General features: G+C 41.2%; 1 protein-coding gene across 5 annotated transcripts in view; it reads right to left on the bottom strand.

Moving 5' to 3' along the window:
- Positions 1 to 24,204, bottom strand: part of arfgef1 (ADP-ribosylation factor guanine nucleotide-exchange factor 1 (brefeldin A-inhibited)) — a 312,411-nt gene that overhangs the window by 195,919 nt on the left and 92,288 nt on the right. For 4 of the 5 annotated variants that reach the window (XM_041189760.1, XM_041189763.1, XM_041189762.1 and 1 more), the window contains 2 exons: positions 22,731 to 22,877; positions 3,668 to 3,847 (listed from right to left, as the gene is read on the bottom strand). In XM_041189760.1, the coding sequence (XP_041045694.1) occupies positions 3,668 to 3,847; positions 22,731 to 22,877 (327 nt within the window). Of the gene's footprint in view, positions 1 to 3,667; positions 3,848 to 5,819; positions 5,928 to 22,730; positions 22,878 to 24,204 lie in introns of those variants that run through there. The other variant, XM_041189764.1, reaches the window with a different exon arrangement.

Genomic DNA, 24,204 nt, shown 5'->3' with positions numbered 1-24,204 from the left:
GCATCATGCTGGAGTTGGCGGAAATGGCGGAGGATGATCCTTTGAATGCGGAGGCTGGTGGGGTGATAAGTGAGGACAAGGGGGACCCTATCATGTTTCTGGGAGGGAGGAGAAGGCATGAGGACGGATGCGCGGGAGATGGGCTGGACAAGGTTGAGGGCCCTGTCAACGACCGTGGGTGGAAAACCTCGGTTAAGGAAGAAGGAGGACATGTCAGAGGAACTGTTTTTGAAGGTAGCATCATCGGAACAGATGCAACGGAGGCGAAGGAACTGAGAGAATGGGATGGAGTCCTTACAGGAAGCGGGGTGTGAGGAGCTGTAGTCAAGGTAGCTGTGGGAGTCGGTAGGCTTGTAATGGATATTGGTGGACAGTCCCATCAATCCCCATCCACCACTACTCTCCTCTGTCCGGCTGAACTTGTTCTCACACTGAACAATTTCTCCTTCAACTCCTCTCACTTCCTCCAAATAAAAGGTGTGGCTATGGGTACCCGCATGGGCCCCAGCTATGCCTGTCTCTTTATGGGGTATGTGGAACATTCCTTGTTCCAGTCCTACTCCGGCCACGTTCCACAACTCTTTCTCCGGTACATCGATGATTACTTCGGTGCTGCTTCGTGCCCTCGTCGGGACTTGGAAAAATTTATTAATTTTGCTTCCAATCTCCACCCCCTCCATCATTTTCACGTGGTCCATCTCTGACACTTCCCTTCCCTTCCTTGACCTCGCTGTCTCAATCTCTGGTGATAGACTGTCCACCAATATCCATTATAAGCCTACCGACTCCCACAGCTACCTTGACTACAGCTCCTCACACACCCCTTCCTGTAAGGACTCCATCCCATTCTCTCAGTTCCTTCGCCTCCGTCGCATCTGTTCCGATGATGCTACCTTCAAAAACAGTTCCTCTGACATGTCCTCCTTCTTCCTTAACCGAGGTTTTCCACCCACGGTCGTTGACAGGGCCCTCAACCGTGTCCGGCCCATCTCCCGCGCATCCGCCCTCACGCCTTCTCTTCCCTCCCAGAAACATGATAGGGTCCCCCTTGTCCTCACTTATCATCCCACCAGCCTCCGCATTCAAAGGATCATCCTCCGCCATTTCCGCCAACTCCAGCATGATGCCACTACCAAACACATCTTCCCTTCACCCCCACTGTTGGCATTCCGTAGGGATTGTTCCCTCCGGGACACCCTGGTCCACTCCTCCATCACCCCCTACGCCTCAACCCCCACCTATGGCACCACCCCATGCCCACGCAAAAGATGTAACACCTGCCCCTTCACTTCCTCTCTCCTCACCGTCCAAAGGCCCAAACACTCCTTTCAAATGAAGCAACATTTCACTTGCATTTCCCCCAACTTAGTCCACTGCATTCGTTGCTCCCAATGTGGTCTCCTCTACATTGGACAGACCAAACGTAAACTGGGCGACCGCTTTGCAGAACACCTGCGGTCTGTCCACAAGAATGACCCAAACCTCCCTGTCGCTTGCCATTTCAACACTCCACCCTGCTCTCTTGCCCACATGTCTGTCCTTGGCTTGCTGCATTGTTCCAGTGAAGCCCAACGCAAACTGGAGGAACAACACCTCATCTTCCGACTAGGCACTTCACAGCCTTCTGGACTGAATATTGAATTCAACAACTTTAGGTTTTGAGCTCCCTCCTCCATCCCCACCCCCTTTCTGTTTCTTCCCCCTTCCTTTTGTTTTTTTCCAATAAATTATATAGATTTTTCTTTTTCCCACCTATGCCCATTATTTTTAAATATTTTTAAATCTTTTATGCTCCCCCCACCCACTAGAGCTATACATTGAGTGCCCTACCATCCATTCTTAATTAGCACATTCGTTTAGATAATATCACCAACTTCGACACCTATGTGTTCTTTTGTTCTGTTGTCTGTGACATCTTTTGATGATCTGCTTCTATCACTGCTTGTTTGTCCCTACAACCACACCACCCTCCTCCACTTCTCTTCCCCCCCCCAAACCAGCTTATATTTCACCCCTTCCTTGGATTCACCTAATTCTGTCGAAGGGTCATGAGGACTCGAAACGTCAACTCTTTTCTTCTCCGCCGATGCTGCCAGACCTGCTGAATTTTTCCAGGTAATTCTGTTTTTGTTTTGCATATATAATGTGTTTAATACAGCAAAATCTCATGGTTGAAAAAGCATTGGTATGTAAAATTTGGCACTAAACCACATGGTAAGTTATTTGGGCAGATGACCAAAAGCTTTTTCAAAGGTAGGTTTCAAGAAGCACCTAAAAAGGAGAGAGAGATAGAGTGTCAGAGGGGTTTGGGGAGGCAATTCCAGAGCTAAGGGCCTTGGCAGCTGAACGCCATCAATGGTGAAGCAATGTATATCAGGGATGTAGAAACAGCCACAACTGGAGCAGCACAGAGATCTTGAATGTGCTACAGAGAAAAGGTGGGGCAGAGCCATGGAAGGATTTGAATACAAGAGTGAGAACTTTCAAATTGAAAAAATTAAACGGCCACAACAGGAGCCATTGTAGGTCAGCGAGCACAGGAGTGATGGATAGATGGGACTTTGTAGTTTTAAGGGAGCAAAGTTTTGGATAAACTCAAGTTTACAAAGGTGCAAGGTGGGAGGCCAACCAAGAAAACGTTCAAATAGTCAAGTCCAAAGATAAAAAAGGCATGGATGAAGATTTCAGATAAACTGAGGCAGGGGCATATAAAAGCAGTGTTATGGGGTTGGAAGTGGCAAATGTTGATGATAATGCAGATATGGGGTTGGAAGCTCATCTCAAGGTCAAGTTGGATGCCATGGATGCCAACCTTTTGATTCCATCTGAGAGAGCAGCAGGAAGTCAGTGGCTACCTAGGGAATGGAACGAGCAGACGGGATCAAAGACAATGGCTTTGGTCTTCCTAATATTTAGCTGGAGAAAATTTCTGCTTATCCAATACTAGAAGTCAAACAAGCAGCATGACAAATCAGACGCACAACAGAGGCCATGGTCATTATCGAGACAGGTGGTGAGGTAGAGCTGGGTGCCATCAACATACATGTGAAAGCTGACTATGAGTTTAAGTATGTAGTTGAGAAAAGGGAGGGGGGGTGGGCAAGGGTAGCTTCTTGCAGGACTCCAAATGTAATGGTGAAGTGGGAAGAGAAGTGACTGCAGTTGATTCTTTGGGTACGACTGGATAGACAGGAATGGAACCAGACAAGGGCTGTCCCACTCAGTTGGATGACAGTGGGGAAGCATTGGAAGAGGATGATGTGGTCACACTTTGTCAAAGGTTGCAGATAGGTTGAGAAGGATAGTTTACAAAGATCACAGTCACACAGAATACCATTTGTAACTTTGATAATATGTTCTTGCATCAAAAAAAAACAATTGCTATCATAACTTGGAATGCATCAATCCTGCCATTATATTGTATTGGTATATATGCTAATCTTTTGTTCATCACATTTCAGGTTTCACTAACAATTTTATTCTCCTCAAATTCCACAATTACAGAAATAAATTCAAGCATATAACATATGGTAGCTATAAAAAAAAAGACAGCTTTTAATACCCAAGTTTTCTGTGACATTCCAGTGAACAATTATTTTGTTGTTCTACAAACCAGTTTTTTTTTTAAACACTGAATCAACTCTACCTTCAAGAATTCAATACTCACAGCTTGGTTTTCCATTCGTGCAAATATAACATTCAACATCTGTGTCAGTGTCGCCTTGGCTGTGGTTTGGTTTATTAAGTTTTTGCTGGCCAGGTAAATGTTGTAGCAGGTTCTAACAGCCTGCAACACAGTTCCTTCATGTATTTCTATATGCTGAGACGTTACTGCAGTTAGTAAGGCCTAAACAGAGAGTGAGGGAACAATAAAATAAACATTATTTCCACCAACGCCCTTTGGTAACAATATTAAAATCACAAAAAGTATTTTAATGATGCAGCCCATACTCACATGCAGCAAGACCTGGACAATATTCAGGTTTAGGTTGATAAATGGCAACTAACATTAGCACACACAACTGCCAGGCAATGACAAGCTCCAGCAAAAGAGAATATAATCATCTCTTGACATTTAACCATGTCCAACGAGAGAATTGAACCATCTTCTATTGACATTCATGGCATTACTATTGCTGAATCATCCACTATCAACATCTTGAGGGTTACCACTGACTAGAAGCTAAACTGGACGAGCCATATAAATATTGTGGCTGCAAGAACAGGTCAGAGGCTAGGAATTCTGCAGCAAGTAACTCACTTCGACTCCCCAAAGGTTGTCCACAATCTACAAGCACAAATCAGGCATGTAATGGAATACTTCCCACATGCCTGGATGAGTCCAACTCCAACAACACTGAAGAAACTCAACACCATCTAGAACAAAGCAGCCCATTGATTAGCACACCATAGGCCACCTTAAACATTCACTCCGTCCATCATGGACATATAGTGGCAACAGTTTACCACCTGCAAGATGCACTGCAGCAACTCACCAAGGCTCATTCAATAAACATTCCAAACCTGCGACTGCTACCAGTTGGAAGGGCAAGGGCAGCAGATGCATGGGAAGACCACCACTTGTAAGTACCCCTCTAAGTCACATACCATCCTGACTTGCAAAGTTATTGCCATTCCTTCACTGACACTGGATCAAAGTCGTGGAACTCCCCCCTAACAGCACTGTGGGTTTATCTACACCACATGGACCACAGCAGTTCAAGAATGTAGCTCACCACCACCTCCATGAGGGAAGTAAATGTTGGCCTTGCCAGTGATGGCCACATTCTTTGAACAAATCATTTAAAAAAACAAGAACATGAAGTGTAAAAAAGGCCAATCAGGCCACCAAGCCCAGTACATCCAGACTCTTGATTATTTGATTGTGGGTTTTTTCTCATCGTCCCCTGCAAAAGGCTTATACTGTAATTTATTTTATTCTTTCATGGTCATGGGATGAAAGCATCACTTGCAAGGCCAGCATTTACTCTCCATCCTTAATTGCCCTCAAAGTCGTAGTCAGTTGCCTTCTTGAGCAGTCCATCTGGTGTAGGTATACCTACAGTGTTGTTAGGAAGTGAGTTCCAGGTATTTGAACCAGTGACAGTGAAGGAATAGTAAACAAGTTCCAAGTCAAGATTGAGAGAGACTTGGAAGGGAACTTACAGGTGGTGGTGTTCCCATGCACATGCTGCCCTTATTCTTCCAGGTGATGAAGGTTGTGGGTTTGAAAGGTGCTATCTAAGGAGGCTTGGAGAGTTGTTGCAGTGCACGCTTAGATCATACACTGCAGCCTCTGTGCGCCAGTTGTGGAGGGAGTGAATGTTTAAGGTGATGGATGGGTTGATTAAGCAGGATGCTTTGTTTGGATGGTGTCAAGCTTCTCGAGTGTTGTTAGAGCTGCGCTCATCCAGGCAAGTGGAGGTTATTCCATCACACTACTGATTTGTGCCTCATAGATGGTGTTGGGGGGTACTGGTGGTGAATTATTTGACACAGAATTCTCAGTCTTTGACCTGATCTTGTAGCCACAGTATTTACATGGCTGGTCCATTTTCTGGCCAATGATAACCCGAGGAAGTTGATATTGGAGTATTTAGCAATGGTATTGCTGTTGAATGCCAAGGGGAGATCTTAAATATTCTCATTTTGGGGGTGAGCATTACCTGGAATTTGTGTGGCATGAATGTTACTTGTCATTTATCATTCTAAGCATGAATGTTGTCCTTTCTATGTGGGCCTAAACTGTTTCATTATGTGAGGAGCTGTGAATAGAACTGGACTCTATGTAATCATCAGCGAACATTCCCATTTCTGACCTTAAGATGGAGGGAAGGTCATTGAAGCTGAAGATGGTTGGGCCTAGGACACTACCCTGAGGAACTCCTGGAGCAATATCCTAGAGCTGTGATGACTGGTCTCCAACAACCATCTTCCTTTGTGCTAAGCATGGTTCCAACCAGGAGAGCTCCCTCCCTGAATACCATTGACTTGAATTTTGCTAGGGTTCCTTGATACCACACTCAATCAAGTGCTGCCTTGATGTCAAGAGAGTAGGAATTTTTGTTATTTTTCCTTCTAGTGCATCAGCTTTATTGCCAACAGATAACCCTTTTAAAAAAACATTGTTGCTTCAGAAGCTATCTCCATCCTGCAGGAAAGGAGAAATGGAAATACATAATTCAATGGAAATTGTTCACTAAGTTACAAAAGCAATGGTAACAGCAGTGTGAATAATCATGAGCATAAACTATAAAATTTAAATGTAAAATCAAGTCTCATATGATGGTCTACCATTTTCAAAGACTGGAGTGTGCTATACTATAAGGCCAGCAGTGAGAAGCAATTACCACACAAATTCTGCCATTAGTTTTTTTAGTACACCAACTTGATCTTTGATCAAGCCATGGGACATTCTGACTCGTTTGTGAGAATGATGAAATGAAAAATGAGAGCTGAAATAATTTAAGGCATGAAGCTCAGAAAAGAATCAAAAATGTAACAGAGGATCTAAAGAGGAAAACAAAAATTTTTTTTTTTAAAAATAAAACTCAGTTTTCTGCATGTGACTAGGAAGGAACATTTCTAAAAATAATGCACCAAAACTTTGCAATGGAACCAGGGTCATGTCATGCCACAAAAACAAAGTAATGGTCTACTTAGCCAGTGATCAATGTCGAAAATAACCTTATACAAGATGAAACAACCAAAACAGCTCATTTCAAATGCACGGTGGTAAATGTGGGCATGACTTTGAACTAATGAATATTATAGATTAGAAAAAATATAATTTACTTAAAATTATGAAGACGTCATTTTTTGTATGAAGCAGCTAGTTGTTTCTCATTTTCTCTGAAACCAAGACAATTCACAACTGGTTAAAAAGGCCAAATATGGAACACTAGATTATGACGTGTAAATTCTTGCTACATCATTCCCTTGTGCAATATTGCAGTGCATCCTATTCAATGCAAAAGTCTCTGAAGATTTTTCCTGAAGAATTTTGGTTTCCCAAAGAAATGGTGAAACGATAAGCCATGGGAATTGGTAAGTTATGTTAAAATAGTGCACAACAAGAAGTCAAAAGACCAATTACTTTGGTTTGGTTCACTTACAACTCAGCCAATTTCATATTATGTTGCTACTGTCCCTTTTATTCCATGAGCTAAAACTTTGTTCACAACTTTTATGTGGCACTTTATCAAATGCCTTTTGCAAGTCTATGTACACCATGTAACAATATTACCCTCATCAACCCTCTGTTACCTCATGAAAAGACTCAAGCAAATTAGCAAACCACGATTTGCCCTTAACAAATTCATGCCGGCTCTCTTTTATTACCCCGCATATACCCAAGTGACTATTAATTTTGTCCCAAATTATAGTTTCTAAAAGCTTCCCTGCCACCATGTTTAAAGTGATTTGCCTGAAATTGCTGGGTTTATCTTTACACCCTTTTTTGAACAAGGGTGTAAACATTTGCAATTCTCCCCCCCGGCGCAACCCGAGTCTAAGGAAGATTGGAAAATTATGCCCAGTACATCTGCATTTTTCCACACTTACTTCCTCCAGTAACCTCGGTTCTGGTGTTTTATCAAACTTAAGCCTATCCAATGCTTCCTTCCTATCAATTTTAAACCCATTTAGTGTCTGAACTATTTCCTCTTTCACCGTAACCTGGGCAGCATCTTCTTCTTTGGTAAAGACATATACAAAGTATTCATTCAATAGCTCAGCCATGCCCCCTGCCTCCATGCGCAAATTCCCTTTTTGGTCCCAAATCAGCCCCACTCCTCGTCATACCATCTTTTTACTATTTATATGCCTATGGATGACTTTTGGATTCTTTTATGGTAGCTGCAGTTTCTTCTCATACTCTCTCCTTGCTTCTCTTAATTGTGTTTTCACTTTCCCTCTGCATCTTCTATACTAGGCTTCATTCTCAACTGTATTATCCAAATAACATTTGTCATAAAAACACTTCTTCTGTTTCGTATTCATCTCTACTGCTTTTGTCATCTAGGAAGCTCTGGATTTGTTTGCCTACATTTCTAGTTCACTGGAATATGCTTTGCCTGTACTTGAACTCTCTCTTCTTCAAAGGTAGCCTATTGTTAAGTCACTGTGTTGCCTGCTAATTTTTGATTCCAATTTATCTGGGCCAGATCTATTCTTACCCCACTGAAGTTAGCTTTCTCCCAGTTAATAATTCTTACTCTTGATTGCTTCTTGTTCTTTTCCATAGCTAACTTAAACATTATGATACAATGATCACTGTCCCCTACTGACATTTGGTCCACATGGTCCATCTCATTCCCAAGAATCAGATCCAGCAATGACTCCTTTCTTGTTGGCCTTGAAACATACTGCTGTAGAAAACTCTCCTGAACACACTCTAGGAACTCTCACGCCTCTGTTCCCTTTACACTACAATATCCTAGTCAAAATTTGGATAATTGAAATCCCTTTAATTCTTGCACTTCTCTGTAATTTCCTTGCAAATTTGCTCCTCTACACCGTTCCCACTAGTTGGTGGCCTATAGACTACACCGAGCAAAGTCATTGCACATTTTTTGTTCTTTAGGTCTAGTCAAATATATCATGCACTTGACCCCTCTGGGACATCCTTTCGCTCGCCAGGACTGCAATGTTCTCCTTAATCAATCCTGCCACATCTCCTCCTTTGCTATCTTTCCTGAAAACCTTGTATCCAGGAATCCTTATTACCTAGTCTTTCCCTTCTTTGAACCAGGTCTCTTATCGCCATAATATATTCCCACATGGTTTTCTGCATCAACAACTCACCAATCTTATTTATCACACCCCACACATTCATATACATGTACTGTAACCTTAATTTAGACTTCATTACTTTCCCTCTTACACTGAACCCAACTAACATCTATTTCCAAACCTAGTACTATCCGTCTCTCCCAATATTCTCTGTACCTTGGTATCCCTCCTGGAGCATTATCTCCTAGTTCCTATCCCACTGCCAAGTCAGGTTAAAACTGCCCCAATAGCACCAACAATTCACCCCGCAAGGAAATTTGCCCCAGCTCTGTTTAGGTGTAACCCACCCAGCCTGTACAGGTTCCATCCCCCCACTCCTGGAACTGATCCCGACGTCCCAAGAATTGAAAGCCCTCCCTCCTACACAATCTCTCCAGCCAAGCATTAATTTATTCTGTTGTCCCATTTCTACACTCATTTGTGCATGATAATGGCAGTATTCCATTGATTACTATTTTGAGGTCCTGATTGCTCATTTCCTACCTTTTCTTATTCTTTTTTTGGTGCTCATACTATTTTTCTAGCTGCCTTTTATTGTTCTTCATTATTTCCGTCAGTCCCCTGGATCTCTCTGCCGTACTTTATGCTCTTTCTTCAAGTTTTATATTGTCTCTCACATCTTTTGTCAACTATGGCTGTTTTATTTGTTAAGAGGAGCTCTTTTCTCTTAGGTGCATATACTGGTCCTGTATTGAGTTGAATTTTTTTGAACACCTCTCACTATCAGTAGTTTTACCCAATAATAGTTTTGACCAGTTTGCTGTCATCTGTCTCTGTCTCATCTTAAGGTTAGCCTTACCAAAATCTAGAACCTAAGTAACCATGTTAACTTTCTCCTTTCAAACTTAACATTGAATTAGATTTCAAGCCAAATAGTGAATTATGATCACTGTTTGATAAATGTTCTTTTAGTGTTAGATTAACTAAATCTGGTTCATTCCTAAATCTAGTTTCGCCTAGCTTCTGAGATCCTGGAAAACTATCTTGAATGCACTCAAGAAATTCACTGTCTTTCTGACACGTCTGGTGTTCCTAATCTATATGAAAATTTAAGCCTCCCATTTGAACAATTTTGCTTTTTGTTACAAGCCTCAAGATACTTACATGGCTCTATACAATATATTTTTCCTCCTTACTTTTCATGGCGGATGTAATTCTGGATAAAGCCGACATTGGTGTTGCACTGACCAGAGGAGTTTTTCCATCAACAAGTTTGCAATGAACAGCAACTAAACACATGGTTATCTGCCATGAAACTAGCTTGGCTGACTGAGTGACTCCAGCTGCAATATCTTATGTCAAAGTGCCTCATTAATGTCATCATCAGTGACATGAGAAAATTTATTCCCATTAGCTTAAAATGCTTACTTAGTGGCTTCAAATGCAGACACGTAGAGTGAAGGTTACAATCAGATCAGCCATGATCCTATTGAATGGTGGAGCAGGCTCGAGTGGCCTATTCCTGCTCCTAATTCGTATGTTCGTATTTTTGTTTTCCATTTTTGTTTCTTTCGCTATTCATGTCTCAAAATTGTTTTTTGTAAATTTTCTTTGTGGTTGTTAGAGCGCAATGAACAAGGTGAAAGTAAAATTTGTGTTTTGCACTTCTCTCTCTCACGTTTTTTTACAGCAGCTAGAAAACCCCAGCACTTAGACCAGGTCAAGTTTTCAACTCAGGCTCCAGACTGTGGACAGGAAGCAAAGAGCATACAAGAATTTCTACCTTTGAAGCCAAATATTATGGAAAATGGACCATTCAGAACCATGCAATTTCTTATGAATCAAGTGTATTTCATTGAATGGGGTCTTTGGGAAAAAAATTAGGAATTTGATACCCTCAATTTTCTGCTGGATACGTGTTCCTCATTGGTACTTTCTGGTTGAACATGCAGCCATATTCAATAATTTCGATAAGTGGCTTTTTAAGCCAAAGATAATTTTTCCCACATATACTTGCAACCACCGGAAACTACAGTTATTTGTGATTCCAAGGAATATGTGGCACAAAAGGCACACACTAAACACAAAATGTTAAAATCTATGTCACTTCAGTCCATTTGTCACATTTAAACTACTTGTTTTGGGCAGTGCTAATACTGTTAATAATATGCTGACTAGTCACTTATTCTTCTCAAAAAACCAAAATCCTCCTTTGCATTCCTACCCTTCAAATCTGTGCAGGCCAATTTCTCATTTATTGACACCACCAATGAAAACATGATAAACTTTCTAATCCAACTAAATTTTCAGCTATTAAGAAAGAATCTGAGTGCGAGTTTCTTTTACTTTTAATTTCTCCTCTTTCAGCTTTTATTTCATTAATTTCCAACAAGCCTACTCCTCACCTCAAGAAAGGTGATATCACTGAGCCCACTTTTATTTAATTAACTAATTCATAATATGCACACTCATGAGGATGCCACATCTATTTTCTGATCAACACAAGCACTGCAAAATAGTTGATCACAAATGTTCCATGAGGTGAAATATTAATATGTAACTAATTATGACAATGGTGGCACATTTGGTACATGTTGGTTATATGGGTACAGTGTTACTGCTGGGGTTCGATACATAAAACAAAAACCACTAACACATTAGAATTATAAATGTTACACAGGTTATTATCCCAATTTTTGTCAGCTCGTTATTAGTTATAGTATCAACTGTCCAGGAATCACAATCATTTGTATGCAGGAGAGATGTATTAAACCAATACAGGGGTTAACTCACACATAACATCTGCAGATCCACAAATACATAATTGAAAGTTGGGCATTTAGCATATATCCATAGCATCACACCTTTCGAAGGCATCAAACTGTGATTTCAGGATGTCCAATCTCCAATAAAAATATCAATTGGCTTAAAATACTCAGCATTGATGAAGTTATGCATGTAACTCTTTCGAGTACAAACACGTTTCCATCTGTTCCTATTCAGCTGAAGTTACATTGTTTCATAGTTTGCCATTGTGAGATTTGAACTCTTGATCTTGGGGTTGCAAGCCCAGTACCATAACCACTTGGCTATTTAGGCCAAGTTATGCATGTAAGCTGGCTCAGAAGTCCTACTGCTCGATGCGAAGCCACCAAAAACCAGTCCTAATTAGTGAAGCTTCCAATCAACAATGAGCAAATTTGCTCAATTTTTTTTATAAATTATGCAATCTAGAAGCAGCAACTACCATAAACAAGCCAATTAAATTTTTCAAATAATTTTGTCCCCCCATTATCTTTCATTGTCAACATAAATGCAACTATAGTTGCACAAAAAGTGCAATGTAACAAGAGTTCAAAACTTGGCAATTTGGAGAGAGTGGGAAGGTATTGTTGCTTTCTCAGTGCTTGTCGCGTAAGCTTGAGACACTAAGTTTTTATATTTTTTGTCCGGTGTTTAGTGCGAGTTAGTGTGTAGAAAAAGGGAAAACAGGCCAAATGAAAAGGTAAATGAAAAGTCTTAAGATATGGAAAGCAGGCTGTGTGTCTGGACTGTAGTATGTGGAAGTTTGTTATCAACAAGACTCTCCTGAGCAAACACATTTGTAGGAGATGCCTCCCTCTTAAATTTCTCACCCCATTAGAATAACTGAACTGGAGTGCAAGTTGGAGGGGCTCCGACATGTAAGGGAGAGGGTGAAATGCCTGGATAGTTTCCTGCAGTCTTCTGTCAGAATTGTGCAGGTTCAGAATACAGTTAGTGTGACTGCTAGTGTGCAGAGTAAGAGGAACCCAGATAAGATAGTAAACAAGGATTTGAAGAAACTGATCATATTCAATAGGTACAAATAAATGCTACTTGCCAGAGTAAGGATAAAGGCAGTTGGAATGACAGTAAAAACTTTCAGGCTGGAGACTGTCCAAAGAGGAGAGGTGAACGACAAGAAGTATAATTTACTAGTTATAGGGGGTTCAATAACCAAGGGAATAGATAGCATTTTAAGTAGGATTGAAAGCGCATCCTCCCGCCCCCAACATGGCATGTTGGCTTCCTGGCAGCAGGGTGAGGCACATCCTGAACTGACTTGAAAGTCTGACCCAAAAGAGTGGTTTCTTGTTCATGGGACACTGACACCAGTACTGGGACAGGAAGGATTTGTACCATTGGACAGGCTCCTCCTGAACCAACCTCAGACCATGGTCCAAGTGAAAAGGCTAAGTAAATAAGGACTAACAAGGACTTTAAGCTATGAAGTGTGAGGAGGTGGGTTGGGAAGCAGGGACTTAGGTAGGAAAGACGGTACAAAGAACAAAAATAAACAAGAGAGAAGAGAAAAATGTTCTCCAATTTTTTTTGTTAATTGTGAGCTGCTCATTTAAGTGCGAGGGCCCTTTAAATTTTTTGCACAGCTAAACATGCACGGTAACTTACAAGGGGTTGACTTGTGCTCTGCCTGTGCGGGAACTTCTGGGTTGCTGCGCCGTCTACAGGGAACAATTGGAAGAGAGTAGAGTAACAGAAATTGTGTTTTAGGCACTGCAGGTAAAGGGAAAACTAGAGGATGCAAAGTAATTAAACTAGGTGAGGGAAATAAGAAATAAGTAAGTAAAACATTAGAGCAGAAGCACAGGCTAGGACGTGTGGCTAAATTAAGCATTCTTCATAAAAAAATACATGGAATATAAGGATGAAGTTGAATGAATTGCAGGCGCAAATTCAATTTGAAGGGCACAACATGGCAGCCATTATTGAGACATTGATGCAAGATGGTCAAGACTGGAAACTGAATATATCAGGTTATAAGGTCTACAGATAAGATAAGGTAAGCAGTAGAGGGGGAGGAGTAGCCTTACCGATTAAGGATGACATCAATTGAATGATAAGAGAGGATACAACAAGAGGCAAATAGGTAATGGAGACTTTACAGGTAGAATTAAGAAAAAGAAAGGCATCAAGAATGTAGTGGGAAATGTGCAGACCCCCTGGTAGCAGCTGTGAAGTGGCAGACTGTATACATGCAGAGAGCAATCAAGTATGTAGCAAAATGATTTAAATGGGGAATTTTAACTTTCATATAGATTGGAATAAACAGACTAGCAAGTCAAAAAGATTGTGAATTTCCTGAATGTATCCGGGATAGTTTTTTCACTATGTTCTAGAGTCAACAAGGGGGTTCAGTAATGAGCCAGACTTAGTTAACAGCCTAACTGTGTGTTAACACTTATCTAATAGCAATCATAAGATGATTGATTTCGACATGGTGTTTGAAAGGGAGATACAGGAAACAGCTAAGATTCTAAAGCTAGGCAAAGCTGATATCGACTTCATGAGACAGAGATTATCATGGCAAAGTGGGCAAACATGTTAAATAAAATGACAGAAGCAGTGGGAGGTGCTCAAAGAAGAATTTAATGTCATACCCAACCAGTATTCCCGAAGACGCAATAGTTAGACTTGCCAGAAGAAAAATAGCCATGGACAACTAAGCAGGTAGGAGACAACATAAGATTAAAAGATAAAGCATATAGAAATGCAAAACAAAAGCACAGATCCTGATAAATGAGAAAAATACAAAGAACATCAAAGAAAGGCATTCAATGAGGTACCACACATAAGGCTACTTAATAGGACAAGAGCCCATGGTGTTGGGGGTAATGTATTAGCATGGATAGAGGATTGGCTTACCAATAGGAAACAGAGTTAGGATACGGGCGGCATTTTCAGGATGGCAAACTGTAACTAGTGGTGTGCCACAGGGGTCAGTGCTAGGGCCACAATTATTTACAATATATATTAATGACGGATGAGGGAAATGAATGTACTATCACCAAGTTTGCGGATGACACAAAAATAAGTGGGAAGGCAAGTAGTGAGGGCGACACAAAGTCTACAGAGGGATATAGACAGGTTAATCGAGTGGGAAAAAACTTGGCAGATAGAATATAATGTGGGAAAACGTGAGGCAGGGAGAATGGAGGATCTGTATTTTACTTAAATGGAGAAAGATTGTAGAAAGCTGCAGCAGAGAGGGATTTGGAGGTCCTCGTGTATGAATCACAAAAAGCTAGCATACAAGTTCAGCAGGTAATAGGTAAGGCAAATGGAATGTTGGCCTTTATTTCAAAGGGAATGGAGTATAAAAATAGGGAAGTTTTGCTAAAACTATGCAAGGCACTTGTTTGACCACACCTAGGATACTGTGAACAGTTTTGGAGGCATTGGAGAGAAGGTTCACTAGGCTGATCCCAGGGATAGAAGGATTTTCTTATGAGGAGAGGTTGGGTAGGTTGGGCCTGTACTCACTGGAGTTTAGAAGAATGAGAGACGACCTTATTCAAAAGATTCTTAGGGGGCTTGACAGTGTAGATGCTGAGAGGCTGTTTCCCCTTGTGGGAGAGTCTAGGGCCAGAGGGCATAGTCTTAGAGTAAGGGGGCATCCATTTAAAACAGAGATGAGGAGGAATTTCTTCTCTCAGAAGGTAGTGAATCTGTGGAATTCTTTATCGCAGAAGGCTGCAGAGACTGGGTCGTTAATTATATTCAAGGTTGAGATAGACAAATTTTTCATCAGTAAAGGAATCAAGGGGTATGGGGAAAAGGCAGGAAAGTGGAGTTGAGGGTCATCAGATCAGCATGATCTCACTGAATGGTGGAGCAGGCTGAATGGGATGAATGGCCTACTTCTACTTCTACATCATATGGTCTTATGGTGGCAAACAAATATTGAGAGCTACAAAAGCAAAGTATGAAAAAACTTCCAAGGGATGTCAAAATCAACACAAAAATTTTGCCATTATATTATGAAAAAGAGAGTGGTCCAGAGCAATGAGGGCCCCATTTAAACTGATAACATTGATTCTATCAATGAAAATAGGGAAACAGCAGACATACTGAATAATTATTTTGCAGCAGTAGTTATAGCAGAGAGAGCAGTCAGCATGTCAAACATCCTAAGTAAATTAATATTGCATCAGGGTCAGAGATCATAAAAGTTAATGTAAGCAAAATAAAAATAATGAAGAAAATAACAGCACTATGGAATCTGTTACAACCATAGTCATGTTATTTGCTGAGCAAGCCAAATCCCAGAGAGAAACTTGTCTGACTGATCTTTTTTGTATTTTGAAAATGAGGGGAATACCACTAATCCCAGAAGCATAGAATCCCAGTAACACTTTTAGGATTTTGAGACTAGAAGATTTATTAACAAGAAAAAACTTAAGTACATAAGACTAAAATTACATAGTTAAACAGTCTTACAAAACATCGCCCCCCAAAAAAACCTCGGCCAAAATACACAAGTAAACTACTTGGCAATAGTTCCCTTATAGATTTTTAACCATAGAAATCCAGTAATATTACCCATGGCAAACTGCTGCTAGTTTAATAAAGTGTACCACACAACTTCTCATTCTCTTCCACTCTGTTGTGGAACTGAAATATAAGTCTTCCTATTACCTCCACTTCCAGGTGAAATAAAATTTAATAACCTCCCCTCGTTTACCTATGAAACCTTTGTAAGTTTTAAAAGTCCCCTGTCACTTCTAAACTCCCGTTGAAATTTAACTGCTGAAAAGTCAAGTCCTTACCTATCACCTAATGAAAATTTTTAAATTATTTACTCATACATTCAACTTCACCATGGCTTCTCATTACAAATACATGCATCTAGCCCCTTTATATTTCATCCCTCTGCTCCTACAGACAAGCTGTATTAACTAATCTTCCGGCAGTTTAATTACACGCACATACTCTCACAGCCTTCTTTACAGAATACCACCATATTCCCCCAAAATTTTAAAAATAGCACCCATCTTCACAAATCAAATTGACAAGACCTGATCACTTCTATCCAAGGGTTTTAAAGAAGCAGGTGACATCACTGCAGTTGCCCTAACTATAAACTTCCTGTCTTTTTTATTCATTTATGGGATGTGGCTGGCTAGGCCAGCATTTAGTGCCCATCCCTAATTGCCCTTGAGAAGGTGGTGGTGAACTGCCTCCTTGAACCACTGCAGTCCATGTGATGTAGGTACACCCTTAACAGTGCTGTTAAGGGGAAGGTCCTGAATTTTGACTCAGCAACTGTGAAGGAACGGAGATATATTTCCAAGTCAGGGGGGTGAGTGGCTTGAAGGGGAACTTCCAGGTTATGGGGTTCCCCTGAGTCTGCTGCCCTTGTCCTTCTAGATGCTAGTGGTCGTGGGTTTGGAAGATGCTGTCTAAAGAGGCTGTGGGGGCTCCTGCACTGCATTATGTGGGTGGTACACACTACTGCCACTGTGCATTGGTGGTGGAAGGAGTGATTGTTTGTGGATGGGGTGCCAATCAATCTGGCTGCTTTGTCCTGGATGGTGTCAAACTTCTTGAGCGTTGTGGGAGCTGCACTTATCCAGGCAAGTGCAGATTATTCCATCACACTCCTCACTTGTGCCTTGTAGGTGGCGGACAGGCTTTGGGGAGTCAGGAGGTGAGATACTCGCTGCAGGATTCCTAGCCTCTGACCTGCTCTTGTAGCCACAGTACTTATATGGCTAGTCCGGTTCAGTTTCTGGTCAATGGTAACTCCCAGGATGTTGATAGTGGTGGAATTCAGCGATGGTAATGCCATTGAATGACATGGGGCAATGGTTAGATTATCTCTTGCTGGAGATGGTCATTGCCTGGCACTTGTAGGCACAAATGTTATTTGCCACTTGTCAGCCCAAGCCTGGATATTGTCCCAGTCTTACTACATTTGGACACAGACTATGTCAGTATCTGAAGAATCGTGAATGGTGCTGAACATTGCGCAATCAGCGAACATCCCCATTTGTGACCTTATGATGGAAGGAAGGTCATTGATGAAGCAGCTGAAGATGGTTGGGCTTAGGACACTACCCTGAGGAGCTCCTGCAGTGGTGTCCGAGATGATTGACCTTCAACATCTACAACCATGTTCCTTTGTGCTAGGTATACCTCGAACTAGTGGAGAGTTTTCCCTGATTCTCATTGACCACAATTTTGCTAGGGCTCCTTGATGCCACACTCAGTCAAATGCTGCCTTAATGTCGAGGGCAGTCATTCTCACCTCACCTCTGGAGTGCAGCCTTTTTGTCCAAGTTTGAACCAAGGCTGTAATGAGGTCAGGAGCAAGTGGCCCTGGCTGAACCCAAACTGAGCATCAGTGAGCAGGTGTCATGAAGCTATTAATGTATATAATATTTTGGAAAATATTTTTCTTTTAAATTAGAGGTTTAGTCTGTAGTGTGTCTTAATTGAATTAAAGCCAGCTAGCCTGGGTGCTTTGATGGATACTAGTTTTGATATGTAAGGGAGATAGTGTGCATTTGCATTTTTTGAAAACAGCATTCAAGAAGAAGGGTGAAAACTGATGCCTTTCTAGCAGCTACCAAGCAATACTAATAAAATTGGTACTATGACAGGGGTTTAATTGTTAAAAGGTGAAGTTCAAAGAGGCTGGTGAGACAATGAGAATTTGAATTCAATCAGTGGTGGTAGGTATAACTTCAGCAGTTTTCGGGTGTGCAAAGCAGAGGCAATGTGAGATCAAAAGGCAGCTGTAAGCCTCCAATTGGTCCAGCTAGCTCCACAGTGAAAAAAAACCTCATTTTGAACTTGTAAGGTGAAAATGCATTGCCTGATGTCTGGTTAAGTCTACAGGTTGCTGTTGCCTTAATGGTGATTAGTTTGGGAATTTGTTAAAAGTTATTATAGTAGTAATTTGTAGCCATGTGTATATATATTTTTTAACATATGTAAGTTAATAAAATGTTTCAATTAGTTTAATGCACTGATGGTCTGATTCCTGAATTTAGAGTCGCATCTCAAACATAACACTTAAAATTCTAGGCTGTGACAGTTGTTTAAAGTTTCCCTCTGGGATTTTTAAATAACTCCGCTTTACCAACTGCATTGGTCATAACATTTGATAGCACTGTTGATGACACCTTCCATCATTTACCTGAAGATCGAGAGTAGACTGATAGAGTGGTAATTGGCTGGGTTGGATCTGTCCTGTTTTTTATGTACAGGGCATACCTTGTAAATTTTCCATGTTGGCAGGTTGATGCCAGTGTTGTAGCTGTACTGGAACAGCTTGGTTAGGGGTATGGCAAATTCTGGACCACAGGTCTTCAGTGCAATTGCCAGAATATTGAACCTCAAATTAGGTTCTTTTCACTGTGGAGCCAGTTGGACCAGTTGGAGGATTACAGCTGTCTTTTGATCTCAAATTGCCTCTGCTTTGCACACCCATAATCTTGCAGTATCCAGTGTCTTCAGCCATTTCTTGATATGTGTGGAGTGAATTGAATTAGCTGAAGACTGGCATCTGTGATGCTGGGGACGTCTGGAGGAGGCTGAGATGGGTCATCCACTTGACACTCTGGTTGAAGATTCTTGCAAATGCTTCAGCCTTGTCTTTTGCACTAATGTGCTGGGCTTCCCCATCATTGAAGATGGGGTTATTTGTAGAGCCTCCTCCTCTAGTGACTGTTTAATCCTCCACCACCATTGATGACAGGATGTGGCAGGACTGCAGAGCTTAGATCTGATCCATTGGTTGTGGAATCACTTACTCTATCACTTGCTGCTTGTGCTGTTTTGGCACGCAAGTAGCCCTGGGTTGTAGCTTCACCACTTTTTTTTAGGTATACCTGGTGCTGCTCTTGGCATGCCACCCTGCAACTCTTCATTGATCCCCTGTCTTGGTGATGGTAGAATGGGGGATATGCTGGGCCATAAGGTTATAGATTATGGTTGAGTACAAGTCTGCTGCTGCTGATGGTCCACAGTGCCTCATGGTTGCCCAATCTTGAGTTGCAAGATCTGCTTGAAATCTACCCCCTTCAGGACGGTGGTAGTGCCACACAACATAATGGAAGGTATTCTCAATGTGAAGACTGGACTTCGCCACAAGGAATGTGTGTTAGTCATTCCTACCAATGCTGTCATGGACAGATACATCTGTGGTAGATGTATTGTTGGCAAGGATAAGGTAAATTATGTATTTCCCTCTTGTTGGCTCCCTCATCACTTGCTGCAGACCCAGTCTAGGAGCTATGTCCTTTAGGGCTCGGTTAGCTCAGTGCTACCAAGCCAGTCTTGATGATGGACATTGAAATCCCCCACCCAGAGTACATTCGGTGCCTTGTCACACTCAGTGCTTCCCCAAGTGGTGCTCAACATGGGGGGGTACTGATTCATCAGCTGAGAAGGGGGGTGGTATGTGGTAACCAACGGGAGTTTTCCTTGCCCACGGTTGACCTGATGCCATGAGACTTCATGGGGTCCGGAATCAATGTTGAGGACTCCCTGGACAACTCCCTCTCGATTGTATACCACTGTGCCACCCACTGCTCGGTCTGTCCTGCTGGTGGGACAGGACATACCCAGGGATGGTGATGGAGGAGTCTGGGACATTATCTGTAAGGTATGGTTCCGTGAGGATGACTACGTCAGGCTGTTGTTTGACTGGTCCGTGAGACAGCTCTCCCAATCTTGGCACTAGCCCCCAGATATTAGTAAGGACGACTTTGTAGGGTCGACACTGCTGAGTTTGTCGTCATCATTTCCAGTGACTAGGTCAATGCTGGGTGGTCCGTCCAGTTTCATTCCTTATTGACTTTCTAGTGGTACGATACAACTGAGCAGTTTGCTAGGCCATTTCAGAGTCAACCACATTGCTGTAGATCTGGGGTCACATGTAGGCCAGACCAGGCATGGACAGCAGATTTCCTTCCCTAAAGAACATTAGTGAACCAAATGGATTTTTACAACAATCGACAATGGTTTCAGGGTCGTCATCAGACATTTCATTCCAGATTTTTATTGAATTCAAATTCACCATATGTCTGGGTCTCTGGATTACTAGTCCAATGACAATACCACTATGCCACCACCATCCTGGGTCCAGTATTGTCACTAGGCTAGTGACAATGCTACTACGGCCACCGCCTCTCCATTCGCTTGAATCATGTCACTCCATTAAAAAAGAAAAGTGACAGTGGGAAATCAGGAAATTATAGAACAGTAATTGACAGGGAAGTGTCTATGGATATTATTTCGATAGGCTTCCAAAAGGAATTTGGTAAAGTCCTTCGAAAGAGATAATCAGCTAAAATGAAAGCTCATGGAATTGAAGATAAATTAATGACTTAGTTAGGAAATTGGCTGAGCTGCAGGAGGCAGAGAGATGGGGTGATGGGCCAGTACTCTAACTGGCAGAATATGACTAGTGGTGTCACACAAGGATCTGCGTAGGCTCGCAACTATTCACCCACAAGGATCTGTAGAGGGTCCTCAACTGTTCACCACATTTATTAAAGACTTAGATGTAATGGCAAAAAACCACATACCCAAATTTGCCAATGAGAAGTGGCATTGCAAGCAGTGTCAATAGAAGCATAAAATTACCAAGACTTGAGTGAATGCCTAGAGTCATTATGGCACAGGAGATCATTCAGCCCATTAAGTCCATGTCGGAGTAAAATCGTGACAAATGGATTCTAGTGTTAAAAATGAGGGGACTTTGGACCTCAAAAGAATGAAACAGGGTATTTTCTAAATGGTGAAAAGGTAGAACACAATGGGGTTCAAAAGAGACTTGAAGGTCCTGGTACATAGATCATTAAAATGTTATGTGGACACAGAAAATAATCAGAAAAGCGAATGGCAGACTGGCTTTTGTATCAAGAGGAATACATTTACAGTCCTTGAGAAGAGTGCTGATTGGTTGCAAGTGGACTCTGGTTGGTGGAGGCATTGCCATGGAGAATGCAGCCTGGAGCAGTTAGCTGTCCAGGTTTGTTCAAATTCAAACCGGCAGGTCGACTCTAATCGGTCAAGGGGTATGAGCCAGGGAATGACTGTTCCCTAAGCTTTTGTTTAGATGAAAAAAGTGCAAAGCATGCACACGTTCCTTCTGAAAAGGACCGTACCCTGTGTGCGTATATATGTGGCTTCTAGCAAGTGTAATTGAGCCATACTGCGAGTCTGGTTTTTGGTGTAATTCTTAGCACAAACAGGATTGTTTAGCCGGTGTTGCCCAATTGCTGAATTGCATCTAATGTTGGACACTATGTTTTGAGTTTGAACTTTTCAGGTTGTTGCTGAAGAGGCTGGTATTTGTACTAGGCCCAGAGAAGGGAAATTTTACACTGAAATTCACTTGAGATTTGTTGGAGAGGGGCAGAATCTTTTATAATTATGTGAATAACTGTGACTAAAAGGCAGGTGTGTAGAGGAGCAAGGAAATTTTAAAACACAAAGTATATAAGAGCTTTCAACAAATATTATCTGCCCAGAAGAGGGAGGGTAAATATTTTTATACATAAATACTTGGGATCAGGTGGTTTTGCAGAGGAAAGGATAAGTTTGCATGAATCTAAAGCAGGCTTTGCAAAGTAAGATAGTGCGGTAAAATAAATATTATAAAAACTCTGCTTGCATTTTTCAGTATCAGTAGCCTGTCTAATATTTTTAACCTTGTGTGGGTCATATGATACATTACTTTCACAAATTTGCTGTGTTACAGTAATGATAAACCGTTTAGTGTAAGCTTGCAGGTGGACTGTGGTAAGCCTGAGAAATATAATCCAACTGCCAGACTATCTGTGAGGTCATCAAGTACCCCTAAAAATCATTATTTCACTGAATTATCATTTATCTCTAATTGAGACAACTAATCTGGAAAACCTAAAAAAAAAGTTGGTATTCATTAACAATTTGGAGAGGAGATCTTCCAACTAACATGCACTTGTAGTTATAAAGAAATGATTCCTCCACCTTAATGAATATCGTCACCTTATATTTAATTTGCTCATTAACCATGTAAATACACCATTTAATTTTGGAAATGGGTGAACTAAATTATAACCAAATCAATTAAAAATTAAAACACTTATGTCAAACTCTATCAAAGCATTGAAATCATGCATAAAAATCTTTCCAAATATTCCACTGATCACTGGGAAGCTCAAATATTAAAATATTACCTTAATTATCTGTAACTGAACACCTTCATCTGTTTGTGGGCCTTGAAAGCAGCCACATATTGTCTCTATGATCCTATCAATTAATTTCTTGCCAGGCGTTGTACTGTCTGGGGCATTACCAGTGAGGTGCCCATAGGCAATTAATTTCTACATGAAAGAAGGCAAAGACAATTAGCATTAGATCAAAATCAAATTATTCAGTTAAGTCTTTTTCACCATCATACACATTTGAACAAATATATAGCCCATTAATCTACAATGAGTATCCCTGATTGGGGCAATCATGTAGATGATCTCAGAATGGCACTGTGTTAGTTAAAAAATTACCATTACAATTGTGAGGTTTATAAGATTTTTGTGTTTTAGGATTGTATCTTTTGGTTGATAAAATTACTATATTTCAGGGTTGTAGCTTTAACTGTAGCATAGCTGAAAGGGATCAAGTAACTTGTGTTGGAGTCTGGCTAACAGTAAGCCTGGGTGGCTTAATTGTTAGAGATCAAATGAAAGCTCAAGTTGTTTTACTGGAGGGAGATGCAAGGCATTTATACTTGGGGACAATGACAGCAGTTTCCATGTCTATAATGAGTAGATTCTGAGTCTTCCAAAGTCCTGGAGAGGTGTTGTAGATATTTAGTTATAAGCAGTTGTACTGTAAACTCTCCCTTCTACTTCTAAGATGAAAGGAATTGGGATCAAGGATAACCAATTAAAATTTCTACTTAAATGCAAAGCTGATATGTTCCCCATTGCCATGGGAAAGGTGGCAGAGGAAGCCATTTTGGGATTAGGTTACAGGCTTCTCTTTAAACCCAGGACTATCACAGACAGACAGGTGCTGCAGTTGTGTCTTGTGCGGTCTGTAGCCAACTGAGAATCAGAGATAGAGCCAGGCAGGTGTGGCACCTTAAGCAGAGTAAATGCTGACTCTATCATTCATCCCACAGCATGAGAGTGGGAACACACGCTCAGGTTGATGATCGGAGTTCATGAGGAGTTAAATGAAGCTTGAAAATCTGCCTAGCTTGGAGCTAGAGGAAAAAATCTACAGTGTAACCCTCACAGAGAGACACAGTTCTGGGGTTAGAAGTTATCTTACTGGGAAAGTATAAAGGAAGCAACCTGTTGGAAGCTGGGAGTAACGGAACTATTTTCTATAAAAACTGTAATGCTCTGGAGCATGTGACATATGATGCTAGGGAACCATTTATTTCAATAGTTTAAAGTATAAGCTGCCTAGCTTTTAACAGTTACCTTTACAGAAATATTCTCAATGCCATTCCCAACCTAACAGCAAAAGAACTCCAAGACACTTTTTCATCTAATTTTTCTTCCTTCTCAATGGAAAAGACTCCACTTAGTGCCTCGTATAGTGATATCACTGAGATTGGAAAGTTAGTGGAGTGCAGAGAAGTGAACTGTATCCCACCACTGCAAGGCATAATGCATTGATTCTCCAATGTTATTTTTCTAC

The sequence above is a fragment of the Carcharodon carcharias genome, chromosome 6, assembly GCF_017639515.1.
Source record: "Carcharodon carcharias isolate sCarCar2 chromosome 6, sCarCar2.pri, whole genome shotgun sequence".
NCBI lineage: Eukaryota > Metazoa > Chordata > Chondrichthyes > Lamniformes > Lamnidae > Carcharodon > Carcharodon carcharias.
Note: the sequence above shows the minus strand (reverse complement) of the source record. Positions and strands in the feature narration are given on the sequence as shown.